The 27,339-nt window shown below is 45.1% G+C and overlaps 1 protein-coding gene across 1 annotated transcript in view; it reads left to right on the top strand.

Moving 5' to 3' along the window:
• Positions 1-27,339, top strand: part of LOC117761158 (receptor-type tyrosine-protein phosphatase T-like) — a 136,860-nt gene that overhangs the window by 23,227 nt on the left and 86,294 nt on the right. Inside the window, exons 4-8 of the mRNA XM_034584819.1 lie at positions 5,032-5,233; positions 7,309-7,411; positions 10,100-10,376; positions 17,693-17,729; positions 20,258-20,314. Of these exons, the coding sequence (XP_034440710.1) occupies positions 5,032-5,233; positions 7,309-7,411; positions 10,100-10,376; positions 17,693-17,729; positions 20,258-20,314 (676 nt within the window). The remainder of the gene's footprint in view (positions 1-5,031; positions 5,234-7,308; positions 7,412-10,099; positions 10,377-17,692; positions 17,730-20,257; positions 20,315-27,339) is intronic.

The following is a 27,339-nucleotide window of genomic DNA, read 5'->3' on the forward strand; positions in this document are numbered from 1 at the left end:
GAAAATACTCACCCCAGTGGGGAGAGTGATAAAACAGTGAGAGAGAGAGAGAGTCTACCACTCAACAGGGAAAGAGAACGAATGAGTTAGTGGATAAGACGAGAGCGAATGCAGGCAGAGTGTAAAGCCCATAAAAATATAGAGAGCCATTCATGACTCGTAAAATAACAGCCATCGATATGCAAACCAAAACTGCAGCGTAGATGAAATAGATAATATTTTATTGTTCCAGCCCCCAAGTCCCAGTCTGTATAAATAGCTATTGATTTAACATGTTTTATTCAGGCAGCCAGGCAAACTTCCAGACGTCTTGGGAGACGTCTGCTGCTCCGTCAGGCGCTTTCAGCTGCTGCCTGCTACTGGCCAAAGGTTTTATTCCAACTTTATTAACCTGAGAGGCCTTTTGGTGCCTCGTCGCCATACCATCACCGAATGTTCCCGGTGAAATGCAAATGACACAAAAGATCCAAATAAGAATAGAAGATGTTACCGCATTCCTGGTCGTTGAACTCCTGCATCTGGGCAATTTTGGCCAGAGGAGAAAGGTGCCCTAACCCTAACCCTAACAGAAGTGAGAGGTGAGAGAAATCTGAGCGTCAACTCATTCGATTCATACCAAGTTTCACCTTCTCACCTTTATTACAGAAATCATCGCCCTTAGAAACAGTCAGTGGCTGTTTAAACTGTTACTTTATATTAAGAAAAACAATTTCATTACCCAAATGTTGGGCTCCAAATTCACATTACAAAAATATAAGTAGCCACGATATGACAAGAAAGAAGACGACACTGTTTTAATTACTTTATTTTCCTTTGGAATATTTACGATCTCCAGGCAGATGTGTGAGATGTGAATATGAGCATGAATGGTTGTTCTGTGATAGGTTGTCTTCTTCTTCTTCTTCTTCTTCTTCTTCTTCTTCTTCTTCTTCTTCTTCTTGGCCACGTTGCGATTATCTCTAGCCCCCTCTCAACAGTCAAAGGATAGATGGATGGATGGAGGATGGATGGATGGATGGAGGATAGATGATTTAATGGAGGTTTGATGGATAGTTCCCATGTTTAACTGCACTTTAGTTCTCTGAAAATACAGTGAAATATAAGAAATGAGAACATGATCCAGACACGAGGACATTTAATAGAAAGAACTGAAAGTCTTGCCTGGCAAACTATGTGGGTCTTCACATTCCCTTAGTATGTACAAACATTTGTACACATTTCACGTGTGTTGTCCACTCGACTCCAGAGTTTCCAAACCGCTAAAGGAGACTTAAGGAAAAACTGCTGGTCCTGAATTAGTTCTTATCCTAAAAGAAACTGAAATGACGACATCAAGAGGTATCAAGACCTAATGTGACGTTTCTGTAATGAAACCCGGAAGAAAACCAGCGATCTGCCACAACTCCCGTTGCCATGTCGATGCTCCGTGTACGTTAATGGTGTGAATGACTTTGTGGGTTTGTAAGTTCAGATGCAGATTGTTTCCGATATGTTTTTGTTTTAAAACTCTGTTTTAATCAAATGGAAAAAAAAGGAGCCGATCGCCTTTTAACTTTGTTGTAAAAGTAGAATCAGTGAACTGAGCCGATGTTTTTGTTTTTGCTCTCTTTATCTTTTACTCTTTCTCCTTCTCTTTCACTCCCTCTCCAACACACACACACACACACACACACACACACACACACACACACACACGTTCACACATCAGCACTCCAGCCGGCAGCCGAGTCGGAGCGAGGCATCCAGCTGCCAGGGCTTTTGATTTGAGTCCGTTAATGGTGCGACGAGGGCCGCCCGACGTCCGTGAGCGTGAAGTGCTAAGATCCTCCTTCCATTGCCTCACACCAAAAACATAACACACACACACAACCACACACAACCACACACACACAACCTCTAGGCTACCCATTTTCCACAAACATCCATCTGCATCACTTGTTATCGCTCTTTCTCGCTGCTCCCCCTCTCAGCCTCGGTTTGGCTCCAGCTCTCCAGTCCTCTTTTCTCCTTCATTTATTCTAAATGGTTTTTTTTTCACTTTGACTCTCGAAACTGTTTCTCTCATATTTTGCCTCATTCTGCCTCTATTTATTTTAAGACTTTCTTCCTTCTCCACTTCCTCACCAATTCAGACGGTTGTTTTTTTTAGGTTAAATGTGTGACCCTCAAAGGATAAGCAGGATAGATAATGGAGAAGCTATGTGCTAATTCAGGGGACCCACACTTCAGAGGACAGGGTCTAGACTGCAAAGACTGAGCCCAACCGAGACAGTCTCGTCTTCGGAGTTTTCCCATTTGGGTCACCAGCTTGTTCCGCTCTTACCGTGGCACCCACTGCAGCTCTGCCTCCCCGATAGTTAGCTTGTTAGCTTTGTTACCGCGGCACAATGAATCCTTCGGCCAGAGGAGGATCCACCTGTCGGATCCTCCGTCACACGGGAATGGAAGCATGCTTTTGAAGGAGCACCTTGAAATGGGACCGTCTGGTCTTTCAAGGCTGCAACACCTGGACTGGGAAACAGCCAGTGTTGTGTTAAAGAAGACAAGTAATGACACCGAGGCAAAAAACTCACTCCCCATCTCCATTCTAGTTTAATTTAATTCATTGACATACAAACTGAGACAAACATGCAAATGTATTATTAAAAACAAGTTGTTTTCATTCATGGACTCCAGAAAGTGTCTGGAAAGTTGGGTCTGGACAAAAGTTTGACGAACACAGCAGGAGTCAGACACATTCACAACATGGACATTTCAATTCAGTCCAGGCTGAGCACCGGAGTAAATTATTCAAGAGGCCGGACATTAGGTATAATAACCACCGTGGAGAGTAGCTTGTTTTTGTTTACAGCACATCCACACCCCCGTCGGCTCTCAGCGCCATAATCTCATCGTCTTTCCAGGACGACGTCGTCCTTGGCGTCTTCCAAGTTGTACGGCTCCTCTTGTCCATCCTGAGATTTATTTGTATTCTTCAAGTTTTGCATCCGTCTTGTGTTGGAAACGTCATAAACATGGACATTTTTTAAATAGGGGGCTGACAGGAGAAGTTCAGGAGAATGTCTGGAACAAGTAACTCTGATATTTGCCTCTCCACAGCCTCTCAGACCTGCAGACTTCGGTACAGGTCTGAAAACAGCTTAATTTAACGTTAAATTAAATCTCTGTGAAATCCGTGTCGTGTCCGACTGGACAGCATTCATTTGTCCCTTCTTTGTCTCTCAGCAGTTGTTCCTCCACATGTCTCTGCCACACTCCTCCATTATCCTGCACTTATTGTCCCCTCCTCTCTCTCTCTCTCTCTCTCTCTCTCCCCTTCAGTTTCACTCTCGGCTTCACTTAAGCCTCACTCTTCTCACCCGGTGTTGTTCTGTCTGAATTCATTGCACATCAGCTTATCTGCAGAAACAGAAAAAGGGCCTGAAGTCGTCAACACATCAGAAGTGATTTCACCGGGACACTTGTTCTCTGTCTCAGTCATTCTGTCTTCGCCTCTGACCAGAGCAGGAACAGAAAGGGAGGTGGTGATCCTCTCTCTGTGGTGCACGTTTCTTTCCCACTCTCAATATTGCAGTACTTCTGTCATCGATGCTTCATATCTCAACTGTTTCTGTTCGTTAACAGTTCGATGTCTCCGTGTGAGCGGGACTTGGCAGACGCTCGCTCTCCGTCCGGCCTCACTTATTAAATGTGTATTTTGTAGTTGCAGCTCTGATGTTTTTTTTCTTTTCCCTCTGGAGATTCCCTCGGTTGGCAGTGAACTAAACAGAGCTGCCCTCACATGTTGTTTTTGTCAAGAAGTAAATCCCCAGAAGACAAATGATGGGAAAGACTACAACCATTCCAGGGGCTGCTCTGTGGCTCAGCTAGTTTAGAGAGAAGAATTGCGTTGGTGGAGGTTTCCGCTCCGTTGAGTTCTCTCTGCTTCGTCCATGTTGTTGTTGTCTGTCTCGTCTCCTTTGTTCATTCTCCTCCTTTCATCCGCTCCCACCTTCCATCCGCTCTTTATGGATCCATCCCTTTTTCTTTTCTTTTTTTTTCTCATGCTGAAATTCACTTAGAGACCTTGACACAGACGCACATTCACTGAGCTGAAATGTGTTTGGGTTGAATCGCTATGAATGTGTTTTTTTCCCACCAGTCAATACGCTTTTGTGCTGAGTGTCATTCACAATGACAGCTGTCCTCCAGTCTTTTACTGTGTGTGTGTGCGTGTGTGTGTGTGTGTGTGTGTGTGTGTGTGTGTGCAATCATTGGCAGTTGTGCGGCGTGGAAACTTGCCAGTAGCAACATTATGACAGACATTGACAGTTCCTTTAACAGAAGAACTATTGAAGTGCCTCTGCCAGTTTAGTGGCCACGGGTCAATTTGCTCAATTTGTTCCCGTCTCACAGTGGAGACCATGTGGAGAAACTCAGACCTGCAGCGAGGAGCCAATATCGCTTCGGCTTCACCGTCGATTCGTGTGACGTTTAAACAGACGCTGGATTTGTTGCATTTGCTCAATGTGACGGTGGAGGTGGTTTATTCTGGATTTCAACCTCCATGCAAAGTTGTTAAAATAGACTTTGATATTATTCAGATGGGGTGACCTGGTAATTAGTGATTAATGGCCAATTTACGATATTCTAGTTCTTGCAGCAGAGCGGAGGCTTGTGTTCCGTCTGTTTCGGAGCAAAAGCACAGCACAAGGCAGCTAGAGCCTAGTTAACATGCCTAGTATATAAAGGGGTATATTTACAAATATGAAAGTAATATGTCAGTATAAATACACGAGCGAACCCATGTGAGAATACAAATATTCTGTAAAAAGAATACAAACACCGTAGGATGAAAAAGCGGAAGTTGGTCATAAGCTCAGATGCCGACGTCGATATGTTTTAAACAAAAACACTGTGAACTCCTCCGACATCTGACCATCTCCTCCTGCTCTTTACATGTGAAAGATAAAGCATTTCCCAGAGTTCATGTCCGAAACAGGTTTTAATCAGTGAGTAAATGTTATAAAACAGTTTCCTGTCTTCCTCCAGATCACCTACAAGGCCCTGAGCTCGCTGGATCCCAGCGCGGATCTGACCACGCAGAGGGGCCGGGTGTTCAAGCTGAGGAACGAGACCCACCATCTGTTCGTGGGCCTCTACCCGGGCACCACTTACTTCTTCACCCTGAAAGCCTCCACCAACAAGGGCTTCGGCCCGCCCGTCACCAACCGCATCACCACCAAGATAGCAGGTACACATCTTCAAGATTCACTTGTTTTGTTTTGTTTTGTTTTGCAATGATTTGCTCATGAGTTTTTCCCCCCTTTTCATTTCTGGTGACATTTTTATTTTTTAAGACCCACTGGGTTTTATTATGACAATAACAGCAGGTAGAGTACGAGACGTCCAAGGCTCCTTTGTCCTCACCACGGACGTGTCAGTCATTTCCTTTGTGGATGTGTGTGTTTGTGTTTGTGTTTGTGTCTCTGAGCGTTTTCATATCTCTGGCTTCTTTCTCTCCACTTCTCACCTGCTGTTTATGTCGGCAACCTTCATCCACAGAAAATGGAAAAAAAAACAATCTTCCATCTTGAAAGCTGTGACGCGCCTTCACATGTTAATATCTTTCTTTATTGTGGAGCAGGCGGACTGTTGGTGGGAAGTGTCTTTTGTAGTTTAAATGACAGATGCTAATAAAAACCTGTTTTGCGTTTTTCTCTCTTTGTGTCTCCCGTTGCCCTTTTTCTCTCTGACTCAACCTTTCTCTCCCTTTGCCTGATCCTCCCTCTGTCGCTCATCCACTGTCCCTGTCCTCCTTCCTTCTCCTCTTCCAGTATCTCAGTCACTTTCTTCCTCTCTGTCTTTGCCTCTCCTCTTCTGTTTTTTACCTGTCTCTAATGAGCCCTTCCCAAATGTTACACCTGATTGCCTTCCCTTGTCAGGAGGCTGTTATTTCAGTTTCCTCCTCACTGAGGTGGTTTTGACCTTTAAGCAGAAAGCCGGTCAGCTGTTGGCTCGGAGCTGTAGTGAGTCTCTGCAGATAGACCGTGGTGATAAACTGTACATCACTCAGAGGAGCCGTGTTCTGGGAGAGAACAATAGATTTGTATGCAGCTGAATCACAAGTTGCAGAGAGTTATGTGTCGTTGTCTTTCTGTGGAGAGGAGGGACGACCTGACTCCACCTCCTCTTGAGCAACAGTATCCTGGATATGGAAGCTACCATCTTGTGCTTTTGACATACAGTAGGGTTACTGGTCAGGGTCACCGACCAGTGTCAGCTATCACGATTACACTGTCAAATAACTACAAACAAATAAAAAAAGAAATAAAGCAAACCTACAGGAACAATGTTTGGTCCATGTCCCATCTGCTAATCTGGAGGAGACAGGGTTTAGGACCTATACTGCAGCCAGCCACCAGGGGCTGATCCAGATGAGTTGGTTTTACTTTGGAGGTTCCACCAGGAGCCTTAATTGCACCTATGCATGTTTGTGACATAGGGAAGACAGAAATATCTCTGCAGAAGTGACCAGCTACACCTTTACAGCAAGTATCCATTATTTGCACAGCACTAAGAGATTTATTATAAAATATAGAACCGTTTAAATCATTGGAGAATGTGTTTCCAGTCTAAAGATGGATCCTAAACGTTTGGGTTTGTGAATTAAAGCCAAACAATCCGAGCAGTAGTGATGTTGCCCCGCAGCCACTGACCCACACATCTGACCCGTGAATCCAGAGTGTTGATTAAACTCCAGAAGACTCGACTCTAATGTGTCATCGGCGTGTGACACGGCGAGTCCTCCCTGTCAGCACCTCGCACGACCTTTCCTCCCCCCATTCCTTCGAATCCCAACAACGCGTTGCTAAGAGGAGAGAAAAACACAGAACACGGCACTTCAACACATTACGGAGACGTCTCCCTCCAAATGTCACGCCATCCCCTGTCTTCGTTATCTCGTCCAGGCACCGACGGATGGAGGGATTTAAATGAAACGATGTCGACAGTTAGGGATGGATGTGCGGAGTCGTTTTTAATAACCTAAATGCCACCTCAATCAGTGACAAACCTGTTGATGTTTTATAGGCACTGATGCTGCACCTCAAATACGGGGGCCGTGACGGATGTTAAATTAAAAAAACTTGAATGTAATTGAATGTGTGTGTGAAGCCTCCCGGAGCTGAGCGCACGTCCGTCCCCTCCGTCTGCTCGCAGCAGAACCTGAGGAGATGTAATAACGCCGAGACAGACGGACCCGCAGATAAGGACAAGCCGAAAATTAGATTTGTTTTGATTTGTTCTTTTTTTGTTTTCCCCCTTCAGCTCCGATGATGCCGGAGTACGAGTCTGAGGCTCCGCTGAACGAGACGGAAACCACCATCACCATCCTGCTGAAGCCCGCCCAGTCACGAGGAGCTCCCATCAGGTAAAGGCCCCGTTTCACTCCTTTGTTTGTCTTTCTTCGTCCCAAACACCCCCTCGTCTTCCTCTCCCTTCATTTTCTCCTCTCACTTTCTCTCCCCTCCCGTCCACGCTCCCCCCCCCCCCCCCCCAGGGGTCTCTTTTAAAGCCATTAAAGCCACTCACACATAGAAGTCCAATTTGTATGCAACAGAAGACAGAGAGTGGGACTTCATTTTTTCACAGATTTGGCAGTGAGACGTATCGTCATTAGTCACTTCCGTCCCGTAGCTTTTTAGCCGCTGCATTATGGAGATGCGGCTCCTCGGCGGACTGGAGGTAATTTGGCAATCGGAGTCCGGTCCCTGAGGAGTCGACCGCTTCAGTCGAAGCCTCCTGCCGACGGCTTGTTGAGAGAAAAGCGATTTAAAACAAAAGAAGGGTTTAGCCTCCATTCAGAAAGGAGCAGCCGTACAGTTTGGAGTACAGTGGCCCAGATCAGCCGGGTTTTCATCATCTTGTTTTCTGAGTTTATCAGTTTTTCACCGTCAGTAGAAATATAAAAACTAACATTGGAAACAACATAAACACCATCGGGCGTCATTCTTCGGTTCCTCAGTCCACAGCCTTCCCACCGGTTTGGCTTAAAATGGACACAGTTAATTTATTCATTTTCATTTTCTCTTTTTTTTTTTCTTTTTCTAGCAAGCATGTTTTTTAATTAAAAGTTCGCTTTGAACATGTGATCTCATCCATTTAATTGGTGTAGGGGAGAACATTATTCTCAGTCGCCTTCAGGGAAATACGCCTCAGACGAGGGTGCACGTGGAATATATATCACTTCCATTTGGACTCGGGGAAATGTGTTTCTGAAATGCGAGCGTGGGTCAGTGGTTTAGTGTTAATATCTGTAAATATCATATCTCTCCATTTATAACCCACACACGTCAAATACTGCATATCTTGTGTTGAATTAGGCGTCGCTCCAGCACATGTTTATCAACCTGAGATAAGCCCCTTATCGTGCACGCTCGCTATGTGTGTGTTTGTGTGCGAGCGTTACACACTTTAAGTGCCGTCTGGTGAACGCGGAGGAGCAGAGAGAAGTCATCTGGTGGTTAGAGTGCAGATGATATTAATGCAGGAACTGTGTTGGTTGTTTTCTTTATATTTATTCTGAGGAGATCAGAGAAAGTTCAGGAGCTCAGATGAGAAATGTTTAGCAACGTGGCCGAGTACACACACACGCGCACTCACACACACACACACACACACACACACACACACACACACACACACACACGCACACACACACAATTCCCTGTTCGTCCCCTTTTCTCGCTTCCAGCTTCTTCCCTTGTGCAGCCTCCGAAAATCATTAGATATCAATGGATATTTCACCAGAGAGAGAGAGAGAGAGAGAGAGAGAGAGAGAGAGAGAGAGAGAGAGAGAGAGAGAGAGAGAGAGAGAGATAGATGGAGATGGGGGGGGGGCTCATCTTTGGTCATCAGCAATTATCTTTTATGAAATCTGCCAAACGGGAGCCGGGGATAATTGGCCGCCGCCCCCTTCACAGAAACATACATTTCCCTAATTGCGTATAATTGTGAAGTGAGTTCTTGGCGTGGAGGACGGAGGTAATTGCGGAGGGCCGCTGCGTTTGTCCTGACCGCTAAAGGAGCCCTCAGCCATTCATGAAGCCGCTCGGAGTGGAATGGACACACACACACACACACACACACACACACACACACACACACACACACACACACACACACACACACACACACACACACACACAGACACACACACACACACACACACACACACACACAGAGAAGTATTTAAACATACCTGTTGGATCAGACACACACACACACACACACACACACACACACACACACACACACACACACACACACACACACTCATGCCCACCTGTTCGAGTGTGTGTTCTTCACAAACAGACACGGGGCAGGTGGAGACACATCTGGACTCCATTAATTTCCAACTGCACACAACAACAGATGTGCACACACAGACCCACACACACTTTTACTCATAATTCACACCTTGCTACCTAGTAAACACAAATAATGATCTGCCGGATGCCTGATTACAAAAATTACAAATAACGTTCGCTTTTTAAATATAGCGACTATTTCAAGAAGAAAATGGAAACATACTAATTACTCCAATTACACTTCTTCTCATACAATAGCGACATTTTCCCGAGGAGTCTTCACAGACCTCAGCCCACTTTTAATGTCGGGATGGATATGAAGCACCTGAGCAGCTTGTTAGCGGTCGACAGGCCGCGGAGGACAAAGCTTCACCGAGGCAGTTCAGTGCTTCAGAATATACATCTTCAGTTTCATCTCAGTCAGACTATATTTAACAATCTTAAGTCTTAAGAGTTTAAATGACAACAAACATCTGGACGGATTCCAACTCGCTGTTTTAACGTCTGTGGCATAAAGGTTGAGACCAATCAAAGATTTGGGAACAACAAACATATCAAGTGAAAACAAAAGGCTGCTGGATTGAGAAAATAGTATTTTAATGTTAAATCAATAACGTAATAATACTTTAGATGTTTTAAGCACAGAAAGAGGAAAAGGAAAAACTTTCTTTTCAGGAATCACAGACAATAAATTTCATCTCCTTTGTCAGTTTGGCAAATAGCTCATAATACTAACTTCGTGTTTCCAGCTCCTACCAGCTCGTCGTGAAGGAGGAGCGCAAGTCCAAGACCCGGCGCGCCGCCTCCGAAGCCCCCGAGTGTTTCTCCGCCCCCGTCAGCTTCCGCAACGCCTCCATCTTGGACTCGTCGTACTACATCGCCGCCGACCTGCCGCCGTCGAGCGTCACGGTGGTACAGCCGTTCACGGTCGGGGACAACAAGAGCTACGGCGGCTTCTGGAATCCTCCGCTGTCCCCGGCCAAGAGCTACAGCATCTACTACCAGGCCATGAGCAGAGCCAATGGGGTGAGTGTCAAAGGTCCTGAGAACTATGTGATATGAAAACTATATTTCATGTTTCCTATTCTGTTAGCAAAAGACATCAGACTGAGAAACTGTGTTTTTTCAGCGTTTCTTTCCTCTGTTTGCTTAAATAGGTTTTTCTGTGAATATGAAGGTTCTGCAACGTTAAAAAGCCCAAAGTCAAACTCAACTTTATTGATAATTGTGTATGTACAGGACATAGAAAGGATTGAAATGCACCATCCCTGGTGTGAACATATAAGTACACAGTACATATAAGTACACACATAATAAACACTCAGAACACAGTACCCCCCCCCACCCCACTGATCCTCCTCCTCATAACTCATTCACAACTTGAACCGTTTTCCTTTCTAAATTTCCATAATACTCTGAAGTCCTGTGAGGGTTGTTTTAATTTTCCACCGCTGTAACCACGGTAACTCAGTTTGGTGATCAGGGCCGGGCAAGCTGGCCGACGCCGTGATGTAATAACCTCCTCCAGAAGGCAGATCTCCCACAATGCACTCACACGGAGTGCGACTGTGTGTGTGTGTGTGTGTGTGTGTGTGTGTGTGTGTGTGTGTGTGTGTGTGTGTGTGTGAGAGGTTCCAGCATGATTGAACAAGCGTGTGCGTGTATCTGTGTGTGTGTGTGTTTAAGTTTGTGTGTGCCAGTTGTGGGCATGCGTGCACTTCTTCTACGTGCAGACCCTAAATCCACTCACATGAAAAGTCCTCATTTGATTGGATCTCAGTCAATCCAATCAGTGTGTGGTTGGTTCGGGTCATGGATTGGAGCACTGGGCAGGGGGGCGGGGGGGGGAGTCAGAGAAATGTTTCTTATGAAAATATTATTCCCAGTTAAAGCAGCCGACATAACGCTCTGCTGGTTTTATTTTCCCCTTCGAGAGACGTTAGAGATCCGAAGCAACGTCCTGTTTGTTTTTACTGTGCAACATTTATGAAAAGACGTTTGCAGTGGAAATAAAAACCAGACAGAGTAAATGCACGCGTGTGTGTCCGGGTGAGAGCTGCAGTTAAACATGATTTAGATCATATTAAACTGCATTTTATAGTTTGATGCTACTATTGGCAGGGCAACGTTATTTGTCTGTGTTGTTCAAAACAGTCGATGGAATCATGTTAAAGCGGTTTACTGAAGTCTGCTGTGGTGGCCCTGAAGGGCACAACACAACGACAAACAGGGAATCACAACAACTTCTAGGAAGACGTAACAACATCGTGTTGCTTTTTTGCATCATCAACAACCTGCGGAATAAACTCAAACAGACGCTGTCTTTCCTCTCTGATCCTTGTGGCCTGTTTCTTTGTGCTCCACACTTCATGGTCAAATCGGGGCTCAGGGTCAGATACTCAGCGTTTGTCCTGGAGCTGGTGACGTGTCCGAGGTCTCATCGGCGGCGTGAATGTTCTCTGTCAAGCAGCTTGAAGTGGAGCGCGCTCCGGATGAAGGACGAGTCTCCGTTCACTCATCGGGACAATGGCGGCCTCACGCCTCAGCTGTTTGGCACGCTTCTCTGGCTGTTGAGGAATGAAAGCAGACTCTGAACGCACGGCAGAGAAAGACCAACGGATAATTCACTCTCTAAATTCACGAGTTCAGTTCCAGGATGTGTGAAAGTGATAATCTGTTATTTGGTTAATCGAGGATTTATGTTATCTACGATCCGCACAAAGTCGTGTAATTTGTTTAATTTCTCTGCCGTCAGCGGACGTCACTTTCTTCTCTCTGAAGCGGCCGATGTGTCGCGTTGGAGAGAAACTCCTCATTTCCATTTTAGTGGACTCGGCTGGTTTGTCGTATAGAGTTTGATCCCGTGGATCAGAGTCTGTTTCTCCTTCTCCGCCCGTCTTGGATAATCCTCCTGTTTCTTTTTTTTTTTCCACCTGTCCATCAGGGAGAGCGTCTGTCCTCCAGCTCCCTCTCTCTCTCTCTCTCTCTCTCTCTCTCTCTCTCTCTCTCTCTCTCTCTCTCTCTCTCTCTCTCTCTCTCTCTCTCTCGCTCTCTCTCTCTCTCAAGAACATTTAGAAGAAAGAGAGAGTTCTCTCCATCCGCCCACTCTCTCCATCTCTTCATAGCTCACCGCTGCTGCCTCTCCTCTTCTATTAGAAAACTACAGCTTCATGTTTTTCTTTTCATCTCTCACCTACTCTTCCCAAATTCTCACATCGTTTAATCCTCTCACTTCCTATTTCTTATTTCCCTTTTATTCTTCTCTTTCCCTTCTTCCCAGTGTTTTGACTTAACCCCTTCCCTTCTTCTTCTTCTTCTTCCACCTGCCTCTTGTCTTCTTCCCTTTTCCCTTCTCCTCCTGTCTTTTACGTCTCTTTCCCTCCATCTCTCCCTCTCTCCGCCCTCTGGGGTGACATCAGTCTGGTGCCAGTCTCTCATCTCCCATCACTGAGCCAATTAGTCGACGCACCGCACATTAACACTGCTCACCGGCGGCAAAACTCGAATCCTCCCTCGATGTCATGCGATGTCACATGTTAATGGAACACACACACACACACAGTCAGACACACACAAGTATAAAGTGCCTGGGGTTACCATTAAGAGACTTAAGAGCAAGAGGGACTGAGGGATGAGGAACGATGGCGGGAGAGGGAATAAAAGTCTGAAAACAGTGAAAGCGACACTGAAGAAGATGTAATACTTAAAGACGGAGGCCGTCAGGAATAAAAAAAAAGAAACCGTGGAAGAGGAGAGAGAGATAACGGAGGATGAAGTTCTCAGAGAGGAAGAAACCACAGAGAGAGGATGAAAGTAGGTGAGGAGACGAGCTGCTGTGATGTGGGTTCAAGAGTCCACATACTTTTGGCCTTGTACCTAACTACCTCCATCAGGGGGCGTGTCTCCGATGCTGTGGAGATCCTGCAAGTGGGAAAAGAAGTGGAAGAAGCTCAAGTGGGGAAATCAGATGGAGAGGATCAAGGCACGAATTAGATAAGTAGAGAGAGTGAGATGAAGGATGAGGGGAGGAGGCGGTGGAGGGAGGAGAGGGTGTCTTACCACGCAGTCACAAACTTCTTCAACAGAGGCCATCACTTTTATGGATGAAGTACATGATGTCGAATCCAGGGGAAAGCGATGGGAGGACAGGAGGAGGCAGGAGGGACGGGGGTTGTCGGAGGAGAAAGACGGAGGAGGGACGAGGACAAATGGGGCGAGAAACGGCACAAAAAAAGGAAACAAAAGGGAACCGGTGACACAGGGAAGAATGGTTCCCTCGTCTGCTGTGAGAAATGCAGCCAGACACCGTTTCTGACAAGTCAAGAGCCTCAGGGGGTTTGGTCAAGGTACCCTGACCATCAACGTTCACACACACACACACACACACACACACACACACACACACACACACACACACACACACACACACACACACACACACAGATCCCTCTATCGTTGAGGGGGCACTCATTGACATTTCCATAAACCTAATTAAAAACTTAATCCTACAAATAGGTCCTGACCCTCAAATAGCCTTGGGAAGAACACATGTTTTGACAACACAACTATAGAAAGACAACTCAGCTTTACACATATACAACCACACACACACACAGACACACAGACACACACACTTTCGTTCTGTTACTTGCTTTGAGAGTGTGTGTAGCATCGACTGTAAATGAGACGGACGATGCGTCTCCACTTCCTCTAGTTCTACTTAATCGAAGCTAAAATGTCCCAGATACAGACGCTGTCAACTTGCAGTTTAGATTTGATTTGGAGGCGAGAGTCTGCACAGGAGGAGGGATCCAGATGTTGAGCCACAATATCCAGCTCCCATCAATACACGATAGAGTCGGTTGTTAATCATAAGTTAACGAGAGTCAAAGAAAAGAAATGTGGTTACCATGACTACCTTGGGCTACCTGAGAACCCCAACAGCCAATCAAAGCATCCCGAAGTCCGACTGAAAACACACACACGGCTGGAAAGCCCGACTGTCAGTCAGAACACTGACCCAACCAAGCGTTCAGAGAGAGAGAGAGAGAGAGAGAGAGAGAGAGAGAGAGAGATTAGAGTTTATCCACGCAGCAGCTGCATCTCCCCATACACACTTAGTATTCTTCTCAGGCTGGACAAAGTTAACTCGTACGCACACAGAAGGACACACACTGTCTCTCCAGTGTCTCCACCGTAAACAACTCCCCCCCCGCTCGTCATCTCCACGCAGCCGCTCTGGATAGAGGCAGGGCAATAAATTGGCCTTACATTTATTAACTTTGCTTCCTGCAGTCTCCTGAGGTTCAGGCCATTAGCATGAGCCAAGACGAGGCGGCCCCCCTATTCATGGGGACTGTGAAGAACGGCCAGGGCCTCTGAATGGACTGTAAACAAGCGCGACAGGGCCAAGCTCTTGAAAACACAAGTCGCTGATGCTCAGGGAACTGATCTTATTCCCATGGTGCCCATTTGTAGGATATAGAGGAAGCTCAGACGTGTGAGGTGCACATCAAGGGAGTGTATTCTGTAGTGTTTCACTCAGAGGTCATTACGCAGGTGTGGGGAGACAGGTGGGATCTCAATATATATATATATATATATACCTATACCAAGGAAAGTAATCCATGGTGTAAACGGTTCTCAACGAGTAAAGAGCTCCTGCAGATCTTGTACTGAAGACTACACAACATACTCATCACTATATATCAGTATGGCAGCTAGGCCTCCTCCATGTTAGCAGATGAGACATGGATCAAACTAAAATTGCATGATACATAAATGGTCTCTCTCATTTTACGTACTTCTTATCACACTGATGGATGTTCCTTGATTCTGCAGCGCCGGTATCTGAGATATTTTTAGTTTAATTTTTGCACAATGCTTCGTCTTTATTGACAGTCTGTTGTGTGACTGTTAAACTGGAACAAAAACCAGAAACTACCAGACCCACAACTCAAAAGGAAACAAACAATAAGAGAAACTAGAATTAAAGAGATGTTAACAACCAGTAACTTCTCCATCACCTATTAAAACTTGCCACTTGAGAAAATATAATGTGCTTCAAGCTAATTAGTACGTTCGGGCTCATTCCATTTTATTTAAGAGACGAATAAAGTTGGACTCTTAACTTATTTATTTGTTTCTTTCCATATTTCAGTAAAAAAAAAAACTCAAAAAGGCCAAATGTTGTAGAGAATGAGTCTTTGTGGGACACACCTGGGGAGTGATGTCGTTCTATCGCCGAAGTGACAGGTGTCAGTGTCGGCCGCGGTGCACTCGTCGTCTTTGATGAAGACAAATGTGGCCCACGTGTGAGGAAGGCCGGGCTCCGTGCGACGGCTGGGTTCGATTCGAACGGTTTGCTGGTGACAGCTCGTCATAGAGGAAAGAAAAGAGGACGAGACAGGAGCGGTGGAGGAACGAAAGAAAGCTGGAATAAAGGGGAAAACACTCGGCCCCTTCAGGTGGAGACAGGCCATCAGAGAGAGAGTGACAGGAAGAGGGGAGCAAACAGTAGAGCAACTGTAGGGAGGATAGAGAGAGAGAGAGAGAGAGAGAGAGAGAGAGAGAGAGAGAGAGTGAGAGAGAGAGAGAGAGAGAGAGAGAGAGGTGGAGAGAGAGAGAGAGAGAGAGAGAGAGAGAGAGAGAGAGAGAGAGAGAGAGAGAGAGAGAGAGAGAGAGAGAGGTGGAGAGAGAGAGAGAGAGAGAGAGAGAGAGAGAGAGGTGGAGGGAGAGGTGGAGAAAGAGAGGGGGAGAGAGAGAGAGAGAGAGACAGGAAGAGGGGAGGAAACAGAGAGTAGAGCAACTGTAGAGCAACTGTAGGGAGGATAGAGAGAGAGAGAGAGAGAGAGAGAGAGAGAGAGAGAGAGAGAGAGAGAGAGAGAGAGAGAGAGAGGTGGAGAGAGAGAGAGAGAGAGAGAGAGAGAGAGAGAGAGAGAGAGAGAGAGAGAGAGAGAGAGAGAGAGGTGGAGAGAGAGAGAGAGGTGGAGAGAGAGAGAGAGAGAGAGGTGGAGGGAGAGGTGGAGAAAGAGAGGGGGAGAGAGAGAGAGAGAGAGACAGGAAGAGGGGAGGAAACAGAGAGTAGAGCAACTGTAGAGCAACTGTAGAGCAACTGTAGGGAGGATAGAGAGAAAGAGAGAGAGAGAGAGAGAGAGAGGGGGAGAGAGAGAGGTGGAGAGAGAGAGAGAGAGGGAGAGGTGGAGAGATAGAGAGAGGTGACCTGATTTTATCATTTTCAGGTAAAGAGACGTAAACATTTCGTTAGTTTAGTTTTGACACTTTGTTTTTAATTGCAGAATAATGTTTATATAATATATTATTAAATATAATAATACTTTTATAATGTGCCGTCCCTTGATGGTTATGATATCCTCACTTAGGTTGTTGGATAAGTGTGTGATTGAAGAGTGTGTCTGTGTGTACTCTTGAACGTGCACATGTAACCTTCCACTTGATTGCAGGTGTGTAGCGTTTGCTTCTATTAGACGTGTGTGTTGTGTTGTATTGATCCTGATATTAACGATGTGTGCGCGTGCATTTTGAATCAGGTCGATCAGTTTATCGCCAAACGGGACGAAATAAGAAAATAATAACGTGGTCTCATGATCCCATTGATCATCGTTAAATACTCAGACCACGTTTGTATACGTGTGTAATTCAAGCCTCATCCACACAAAGCATTATTTATAATATTTCCATTAACTGCAAATCATCTAGTTTCATGTCGGACCTCTGAAGCTTGTCATACTTTACCATTTGCATAAAAACATTTTCTAGTATGAGAATCTAAGTGAATTCTTATAATATCTATTAGAAAATTATACACAGAACCTTTATGTATCATCATGTGAAGCTGTGAAGCAACAACTGTTATGTTCTCGTCTTCAGATGATAAACAGCATCCGTGTTTGCTCGTTGTTTATTTGTTCATTAAGGTCCGAGCCACAAACAGTTTTTCTAAATGATTTCTGCGAACAACGGACGGGAAGAAACGAAAAGAATCTTCTGCACATGTGTTCGATGAGCGATGGCTGAACTTCTCATTCGTGTTCACGCCGGTGGACAGAAGAAGGAAGTGGATGAGCCTCAGTTGTCTTGAATATATGATTTAGATCAGTCTGACGTGCACGGGGACAGACAAACCAAAGAGCAGATAATAATCTCGGCCACCAGAAGACATGTCAGGATTGTTATTATCTTCTTATGGATGGAGTCTATGACTGACTTGGTGTTTTTTCTTGCTCCGTCCATCAACTGACGCTGAAACTCGGCTGATGTGAGACGTCCACACTCCTCTCTTGAAGTTCACTAACCCAACTTGTCTGTCTGTGTCTTCGCAGGAAACCAAAATCAACTGTGTCCGCCTGGCTAACAAAGGTATGAGCAGCCTTCCACTGACGCTGAGCATGACGCTAAACAACGACTGTGTCTCAGTGACGTTACATGAGCCCCCTAGAGGAGATTCACAGTACTTCAGATGAGACACACACACACACACACACACACAGACACACACACTTTAAACCCTTTAAACTTTAGCCCAGGCGACCCCACATCCCTACCCATGTCACCCTGCATGGTTTTCGTTGCATCGCATTCCATCTCCGTCTCTCCTCCCCAAACCTTTCCTCTCTTTCATTGCCCATTTCTGTCTCACGCTCTCCCTCGTCCCTTCCTCCATCCAGCCCTCTCTCTCTCTCTCTCGCTCTCTCTCTCTCTCTCTCTCTCTCTCTCTCGCTCTCTCTCTCTTTTTCCATCTCGCCCCGCGTCCATGTTGCTCATCAGTGTGTGAAGTGGAACACCAGGGCCATTACATACCGATTGACCGCGTTCATTAAACCCGGTGGATGGAGGCTAAAGCGTTAGCCCCCCCCCCCCCCCCCCCCCCCCGCCCAGAACCCATTTCATCCTCTTCTGTTGTGCTTCCCCCATGTCGACCATCTTTATTTGCTGCTCATCTCTGGCAAATACACCCATTTGTGTGCCAGGCAATGTGCACTGAAAGCTTTTTCAGCTCGCTATTGATTTTCTTCACCTCGTCTCTTTTCTCCTATTTCATTTTTTTACTCATCTGCATCGCACGTTTGTTTGATTTCTCCACATCTCCTTCCTCTGTCGTTCTCTCGCTCTCCTATTATTTCTCTTCTGCATCAGGCACTTATTGCTCATGTGCTCACATTTGTCTCTTTTATATCGTTTTTATTTTATTTTTTTTCTTCTCACGCCATCCATTTTTCCCAGGCTGTGTGTTTCTTTGTGAGTGGGAGGTGCTGTGGGTGGAGGCTGCTCTCTGTCTGTGTGCATGTGTGTGTGTGTGTGTGTGTGCTCGACAAGAAGACATGCTTTTAACTTTGTGGCTGTCTTGTTTTGGTTTTTTTTACATTTTTTTTTTATATAACGAACTTTTCTCGATTCGTAGAATTAAACCGACTTCCCACAAACTCCCTTTTGGAACTTTCTGATATGTGGGTAGTGTTCTGAGGCAATGCAGATGGCTAATTTACCAAATGACTATGACTAATTTGTTCCAATACCTGCCATCCGCTCTCTGCAGCAGCCGATCGCAGGGATAAATGCCACTTTACTGGGTCAGTGTGTTCTAATGAGGGAGCTCAGCTGCTGCACGGGGGGCAGGATCGAGATTTAGGCATAAAAGAGTCGGATTCAGTTAAAGAACCATGTTTTCAGCCGGGTAATGGAACTTAAAGCCACACCGCACATTTAGTAAAACTTCCACGTGCAAACTAGGATCTCACTGCGTAGAGCTCACACCTCCGCCAAGGCCCAACAGTCCCTTTGAATCGAGTCAATTTCACACACTCACTGATATTAGTCCTCTGAATATTTTTATTTCAACAAAAAACAGTGAAAATATCGTATTTCACAATATTAAAGAAAGCTAAAAAATAAAAGACGGGGGTGAAAACCAAGCCTCTTTGGCGGAGGTAAATATAATAATGCTAACGTGAAGCTGACTGGTAGCTAGCGATCAGTTAGCCTGTCAAGTCGTGTTTCCTAGTGTCCTGGTAAAGAGAATAGCAACCACGGGGGGGGGGGGGGGGGGACCCTCTAACTTTATTAGCCTGATCCATTGTTGTGTTACATCAGGAGACCTTGTCACGCATCATTGCGTCTTTGCAGTTGATCTCGTTGACACTTTGTCCTGATCTCTGAAAACCTGGTTCTTCGTATCACTGAATTTAATCCAGAGATTATTTCTATTTTGTGAGCGACTCGACTCACGGGGGGGGGGGGGGCCTCGACATAGTTGATATATATAAAAAACGTATTAATGTAAACTTAAGTATTAACTGAGCTGATTTCTCTGGATGAACTGAACCCAGAGGCAGGAACCTTTTTTACCCTTTTTGCCCAAACTTTGCCACAAAGTTCACACTTTTTTTTATTTCTTTTCTTTCAACCATCACCTCATTTCTTTTGTCTTCCATTTCCTACTCCCTTTATTTTTTTTCTTAACAATCCCAGCTGACAGACCCCCCCCCCCCCCCAGCACCACATCTGCGTTCATCGAATCACTCCCTGTTAACAAACCAACACATCTGGGGGAGGGGCCAGGTCAGGTTGCTAGTTGACTTCCTGGCTCCGTCCCGTGTTAGCCACTGACCTCAATGTGCTAGTTTGACCTCTCACCACTGTAACTTCTCTCCTCTAAGACAGACTGTGCACTTTGAAAAGCAGGGAGATCCGAACCCTGACGAAACGGAGAAAGAAAAACTATTCGTCTTTATTTCTTAGACTTTCTTCTTCTTTTCTTCTTTTTTTTTTTGGTTGTTGTTTGTTTTTCTCTCTTCCCCCTCCCTCCCCCCCCCCCTCTCTCTCTCTCTCTCTCTCCCTCTCTCTCTCTCTCATGCTTTCCGGCGGGGACGTGCGGCCCTTGGCCTTAGTGGTAATAGGTAGGGGACAAATAACAACGCCGTACATTCTAGTCATCCCAAGCGAAGGTGATTATTGCTTCACAGGCAGAATACTTTCCTCCCTATGTTACACTTTCTTCATCACAGTAAAAAACCATGAACGCGACACCAACCCGTTTTCATTTTGGTTGTCCCCCCCCCCCCCGCCCCACAAACCTCTTTATCTTTATCGCCTCTTTGGTTTTTTGTTTTTTTCTGTTCTTTGCTTTGTTTTGTTTTTGTCTTCCCTTCCTATTACCATCTTTTCATTTGTTTGCATGTCTGCTGTGCTTCGAGTGTCGCTGGCTGTGTTTGAACCTCCGCTCTCTGTGTCGTGCATGCAAACACACACTCACACACACACACACACACACACACACTGCAGGGGAACCATGTTGCTTCTATTTTCACTTGTCTTCAAAATCTACAGAACCCAATTAATTAGAGGAACGACTGAAGAATTTGTCTCCTCCAAAAATTCCAATTAAACCCTTAAAATACATATTTTATTCAAAGGCAATTTGACTCTTTCCTGTTCGATTTCACAAAAACAAGTGTTTTGAAACTACATTGGACGGTGATGATTTTCCTTTCACGTAGTATCGATCGGTACATTTCTCTTCCTCAAATATTCATCTTTAACTTTTAGGTTTCCACCTCTCCGTTCACAATATCCCTTAAATGATTGTGTTTATCAGAGGGATTCATCTAAAGTAAATTGAAATACAACACGCAGACGAAACCTTTTTACCTTTAAAAGAGCCGATATTTTTTAGAAGTCAGTATCATAACTCGACTCAAAGGTCACTGTTCCAAACCCCGTGTTATATCCTAAATATCAGTATTGCTGTTACAGATGTTAAAAACACTGATTTGGCCGAGCCGTCATCCAGGGTTGTTTGTTTCCGTGGTGGATTGATTTCCAGATGTTCGGTTTCGGTTCTGCCCCGGAAGCCTGAACTCGATCAATCCACCACGCCGTCGTCCACCGTTCACCGAAGCCACTCTTCACTCGTCATCAAGCTTTCACATTAAAGTCCCTGGCGTTTGTTTTGTAGCAGCGTTTCAAACGTGCGCCTGGCTCACAGACAGTCCGCTCAACCAAGTCTGATCTTTTTTCCTCTGTGTTGGATTTGAAAGAAGTGGCCTTGCATTTGAAAGAATAATCAGCAGAGTGTTTTCAAACCTTTTCCTTCATCAGCAATGCTACAAAAAGGAAGGTAATTAAATACATACATGGGCGACTTTCAATAATGAGACATCCGACCTTTTAAAAGATGTCTCACCAATTACTGCACCTCACAAATACCTCGGGGGGGAAAAATGCTGTGATGTCAAGGAAAATCTAATATTTCATATTATTGTCATGACACCTATAATGAGAGAAAGTCCTCCATGGTGAAATCAGACCAATTATTATTGATTTAGTTTTAATGCAGCCTTTGAATAATCCAATCATCCACTTGCAATAAACACACACAGAAGCTAAACATTGTTTGCTGAACTTTTCTGAAAAACCACATCCGTGCTAATCCTGCATGTATTTATTCACCAGTGCAGAGACGTGGCTGCAGAATATTAATGTCATTCAGCGACACAATCAAATTGTTGAGTTGGACAATGGGGACACAACAGGGAATCGGGCGGCGGCGAGCGCGGCGGTAAACTGCTGTCACGGTGATTCGTCAGGAATACGAGATGACTTCACATAAATACAATAACACTCGTTGTGTCCTGAGGGAAATTGAAGTTGCACAAAGATTTATGCGTATCATGCACAACTGTGGACACTGGTGAAATCCTGAATTGAATAAATATAGATTGCATTCGCAGGAAGCCGGGGTTGATTTACTCAAAGCAGATGAGAGCATAAGAGCACATTTCATTTCGATGCAAGACGCATTTACAGTTATTATTTTAACGGTTATTACTTGTTGCGTTAGTCTTAATGGACGAGGACTAAATAAGCAGTTCCACTCATCATTGTCTCCACTCTCTGATGATTACTTGGCAATAAAACCATAAAACAATGAAGCACAAGCACATGTCAATATCATGTTTTCAGCTGCAGTGAGTCTGTAAGTGACAAACAACCCTTGAGGTGAAACTCTTAACCCTGATCCAGTGAACTACCTGTGACTCTCACATTTACACGAGTTACAGAATATGATCAGTATTTGTCAGGGCCGTTATGGCGGCTGCAACAAAGATGGACGATGCCTCGCCACTATTCAGAAATGAAGCCAAACGTCGAACAGATGTGATTAAAACTCCCTAATATGACAGAATCCATCTTTGCAAAATGTTTATTTGATGTGGGAAAAAGTCATACTTTGGCAGCGGCTGCATCCCTCGCACACGTTTGGGTTGTGTAGTTCACAGCGGCATCAAACCCGCCCCCTTGTCGTCCACACACCGGTATTCAATGTCAGCCTCAATTCCCATTACCATTAGTCCTGAGGTCGATTATAATTGGCGGTGTACAGAGTCGTGTCGTAACCGACTCCGGCGCCGCGTAATACTGATGCAACATGTGGCTTTCGGTGTGTGTGTGTCTGTGTGCGTGATGTGAACGTGCGTGACTGAACTGCAGAAAAGTCAAACGTTGAAGGAATCGTATCTGATATTATCTTTGTCATCGACCTACACACACACAGACACACACACACACACACACACACACACACCAACACACACTGCTCTTTACAACCCATCCTCCTCCTATTTTCCCATCATCATCACCAAGTGCTGCCTGCTCGCTGCTCAGTGACTCACTTTGCTCTGTGGATTTGCAACAGATTGAGTCAGGCGGTGAAAAGAAATAAGAAAAAAACTCGGGGATGTTTGTTGGGGGAATATCTGGTGATGATGTGGCATTTTAAGGACAAGGCACCAGTCGGCAAACGGATGAAGTGCTGCTCGTGCCGTAGAGCGAGGGGTCGACTTCATCTGCAGCCGACAGAGAAATATCGAGGGACGGGAGCTGGGAGACGGAGAGCAAAAGAGAAATAGACTAAATAAATAAAACCCAAGAGAGGAGGAGAGGATAAAAAAAAACCAAGGGAGACAGAGAATGACAGAGCAGAGCTGAGGAAAAGCACCGATCCGGCTCGGAGACTGACTCGGGCTCAAGGATTTCTTGGGGAGCGTTGTGTGTGCAGGCGTACCTGCCTCGCTCGCTGCCAGACAGACCTTGTAGGAAATTGTTGCCTTATGCTAAGTTCGCCCTTCCAGCTCTGCCATGAATTCTCCATCTGCTCCTCGCGGCGATGCAACAAAATGCTCGCTTGTCCCCGTGTAAATCTTGACCGGGTCGTAAAGAAGTCACCCCGGCGGTGCATCTGGGGAAGGAGAGGGAGAAAGAGTGACGGGTTGAAAGGAGTGAGCAAAGACAGAGGAAAACAGATTTAAGGAAAAGCAAGTGTGTGCAGAAGGAATGAAGGGAGACGGAACAGCACAGAAGAGTGAGACGATGGGTTCACTCGTAATGTTGTGTTTGGTTTCTACCTCCAGTTCGATGCCGGGTCAACTGGGCTGTTCCAACGCTCCCAACCCAGAAGCAAATAGACTTTAGAAGACTACAGCAATTAATAACTTAAACATAACATAATCAAATCAAATCGCTGCCTTTCAGAAAACGTTGTGGGACAGAAGCTCTCAACCTAATGGATTCATGAGGTCGATATTTATTTTTAGAAGAATCAATTTGGACCTTAAGTTTTAGCTCCTGTTCATTTATTCGTTTGTTGGTTGGTTAGTTTTTTGTTAGTTAGTCCACAGAATTACACAAAAAAACTAATAAACAGATACTCAGACCTGTCTGAAGAATGGGGGGGGGGGGGGAGGAGGAGGAGGAGGAGGAGGGGGGGAGGCAGAGCCAAAGAAAATGGCTGATCCAGCACTTCTTTGTCACTTCCCTCAGAATTGTGAGAAAGGACTTTTTTCAACTTTTTCCCCCCAGAGATCTTGATTTGAAAGAATCTGGCATATTTAGTGGACTGTGGTCTGGTGCAGGTTGAGTTTAAGAAGACTTGGCGTAGGCATGTGAGTCCCGTTTTAATTATTTAGAACTAACTTATTACTAACTCATAAAGCTCGGAGCAGCTGAGAACCAGTGACGGTATTTCACATTATCATCGTGCTCTGAGTCCGCGGCGCTGACGAGGTGTCAATCAGCCTCGGGCGAGGTGCGAGTTTAATTCTGAGTAACATCATAGAAAAATATCACGAAAATTGTACAACAATGGTTTTACTTTTCAATATTACACACACACTAACACACACACACACACATGTCAGTGTTAACACCCCCCCACCTACAACAGGCTCCATAGAGACCATGAAAGAGCATTTAAGTCGTTTTAGTTCTTTAAAGCTCTGAAGTACTTAGTGAAGCGAGTTCTGATGACCTTAAAATTAATGTCAGCATTAATGGTATCCATTTGTTACTGTGTGTGTGTGTGTGTGTGTGTGTGTGTGTGTGTGTGTGTGTGTGTGTGTGTGTGTGTGAGAGAGAGGTTTAGAGGAAAGTATTAGCATTGTCCTTTATTGTTTACTGAGGATATTTTAATCCATCATCGTCTGACCCCCCCCCCACACGCACAATAAAACAGACACACAAGCACACATCCGGAAAAGCAGCACAGACACACGCAAACACACAATGATACACAGGTGGGTTGTTACATACACAAACACACAAAATATTCAGAAACACAATCAAAGGTACATTAAAAAAAAAAAAAGGACACACACACACACACACACACACACACACACACACACACACACACAGGGACTCACAGAGCGCTGTGGCAGCATCGTTCAGATTAGTAATCCTGTTAAACACACTCAGCCATGCTAACGTTTAATCCCCAGAGGATGAACCACACAGCTGCTGACAAACAACTGAAAACCTTCACATTAACACACTCGTACACAGAACCAGCAAACACACACACACACACACACACACACACACACACACACACACACACACACACACCATGCAATGTGAAGATGTGCACGTGTGCTTTAGAAAATGATTCACCCACAAACACACACACACACCAAACCGCAGCAGATATATGAGTCACACAACTGTGTTAATGTTAACCTTATTTTAGAATTTACTTTCCACTCAAATACATTTAGAAAACAATGAAGTCGCTCAAACACGCACACACACACACACACACACACGCGCACACACACACACACACACACACACACACACACACACACACACACACACACACACACACACACACACACACACACACACACACACACACACACACACACACACACACACACACACACACACACACACACACACACACAGTAGCAGTGTTTAATATACCGTCATGGCTGCTGTGGTGCGTTGGTGGTTAGGAAAGTCAATCTTCTCTCCATTTGGATGAGATTAGGATTTTAATATCTCTGGTTTTACCCATAATTCCTCCCTGATAATTGTATCATGCTCTACGAGTCGGGGGAATAATAATAAAAAAAAACAACAACGCTGTTACTCTCTTTCTGTTCCGCATTGAGATACAAGACATTCAAACACAGTGTTTTATTTTAAATACTGTAAACATTGAGGGTTTGTGTAGAGTAATCGTGATCCTGCTCAGTAAAGCTGCCACCTTGAATACATGCGATGTAAGGATTTTTAAATCAAAGTACGTCGTAAGTATATTTTATTGATAAGAAAACAGTATTTTGATTGGAATTAATACAGTTTTATTAAATGTCATCAACGACAGCTTTAGCAACAGCGTCGGATGCAGCCGGTCAATTTGCAGCCACAGAAAACTTTGCAACATGTGCACGTAGGTGATGGGTTTTTTTTGCCCACAAGCTGAAATCAATATCCTTTGTCTGCCTCGACCACCTCCAGGGATAACGGGGGGGGGGGGGGGGGGGGGGGTCCCCAAGTCTCATGGCACTGTAATGTGGGGGAGGGGGGGGGGGGGTTGGATACTGAGAAGTCTGAGAACTTTGCTCTATCCATCACCGTCAAGTATAATTAAATAACATGAATCAAAGTTGAGGTAAGGTACGGTTTATTTCTGTCCATTAGTCGAGCTGAACCAATAGAAATACCTGAATAAAGACATCAGGGGTTCGAGCTCAGTTCGTCTCTGCTTTGCTGTCCCTCAGTGTCCATTAGCAAGCCGGGGTATCGAACGCACGACACAAACTTAATGCGTCTCCACGTTGTTATGTCGGCATTTGATCACTTTATTTTCTCATCGTCGAGGTGCGTCGCTGCACGACACGTCGTACGGCTGCGTGTTTATGTTCCCCTGATATATCCGCCAGTAGCTGTGTTGTTGTCCACACAGTATTCCCCCGGTGGACAGCCCATCACTGCGGAGGCCAAGTGGCTGTGAATTCAGACATGTACAGAGACAGGTGGAGCAGTTTTACTTCTCCGATCGATGGTTTCACGTGTCTCTCTCCGGGGACAACTTTACAGGGAAAGAGACATTTAAAGAGCCTCTTCTGGCCGTTACCACACAGACCCGCCCTCCCTCACATCATGTGCAGTGGTTTGTTACCGCAAGGATTCATGGATAGAAGTAAATATTAGGATTTGGTATTTTAGAAAAAAGTACATTTAAGAAAGCATATTGATTTTTTGAGAAAACAAATTGATCCTTCGCCCTCGTTATGTTTAACGCTGGAGAGCAGGACTTTTACATATAAACGAATCTCTGTAACATTCAGTTCACCCACGGCTGTCGACCATTCAGCACCAGGTTAACATCGCACTTTATATATCGCACTATGCTGGACTTTTAAAATCTGTGGAAGCAAACGTAGCGATGCAACCACACACTGATTATAGTGATGGACAGCATGACGCCCGAACAGGGAGGAGCTGCGGGCCGAACAAAGATGGAGTAGCTTGTTGTTTACAGTGTTTACAGAGGGAAGGATTACATTTTGAAAAAGAAATTGATCAAAGGCCAAAGAGTAAGAAGCATCGTCAAAGATAATTCCTCTTCCTGCCAGAAGAGGGAGATTAGAGTCCCACACTGCAGAGCTAAGATTTTTTTTTTTTT

Source organism: Hippoglossus hippoglossus, chromosome 5 (genome assembly GCF_009819705.1).
Source record: "Hippoglossus hippoglossus isolate fHipHip1 chromosome 5, fHipHip1.pri, whole genome shotgun sequence".
NCBI classification, from domain to species: domain Eukaryota; kingdom Metazoa; phylum Chordata; class Actinopteri; order Pleuronectiformes; family Pleuronectidae; genus Hippoglossus; species Hippoglossus hippoglossus.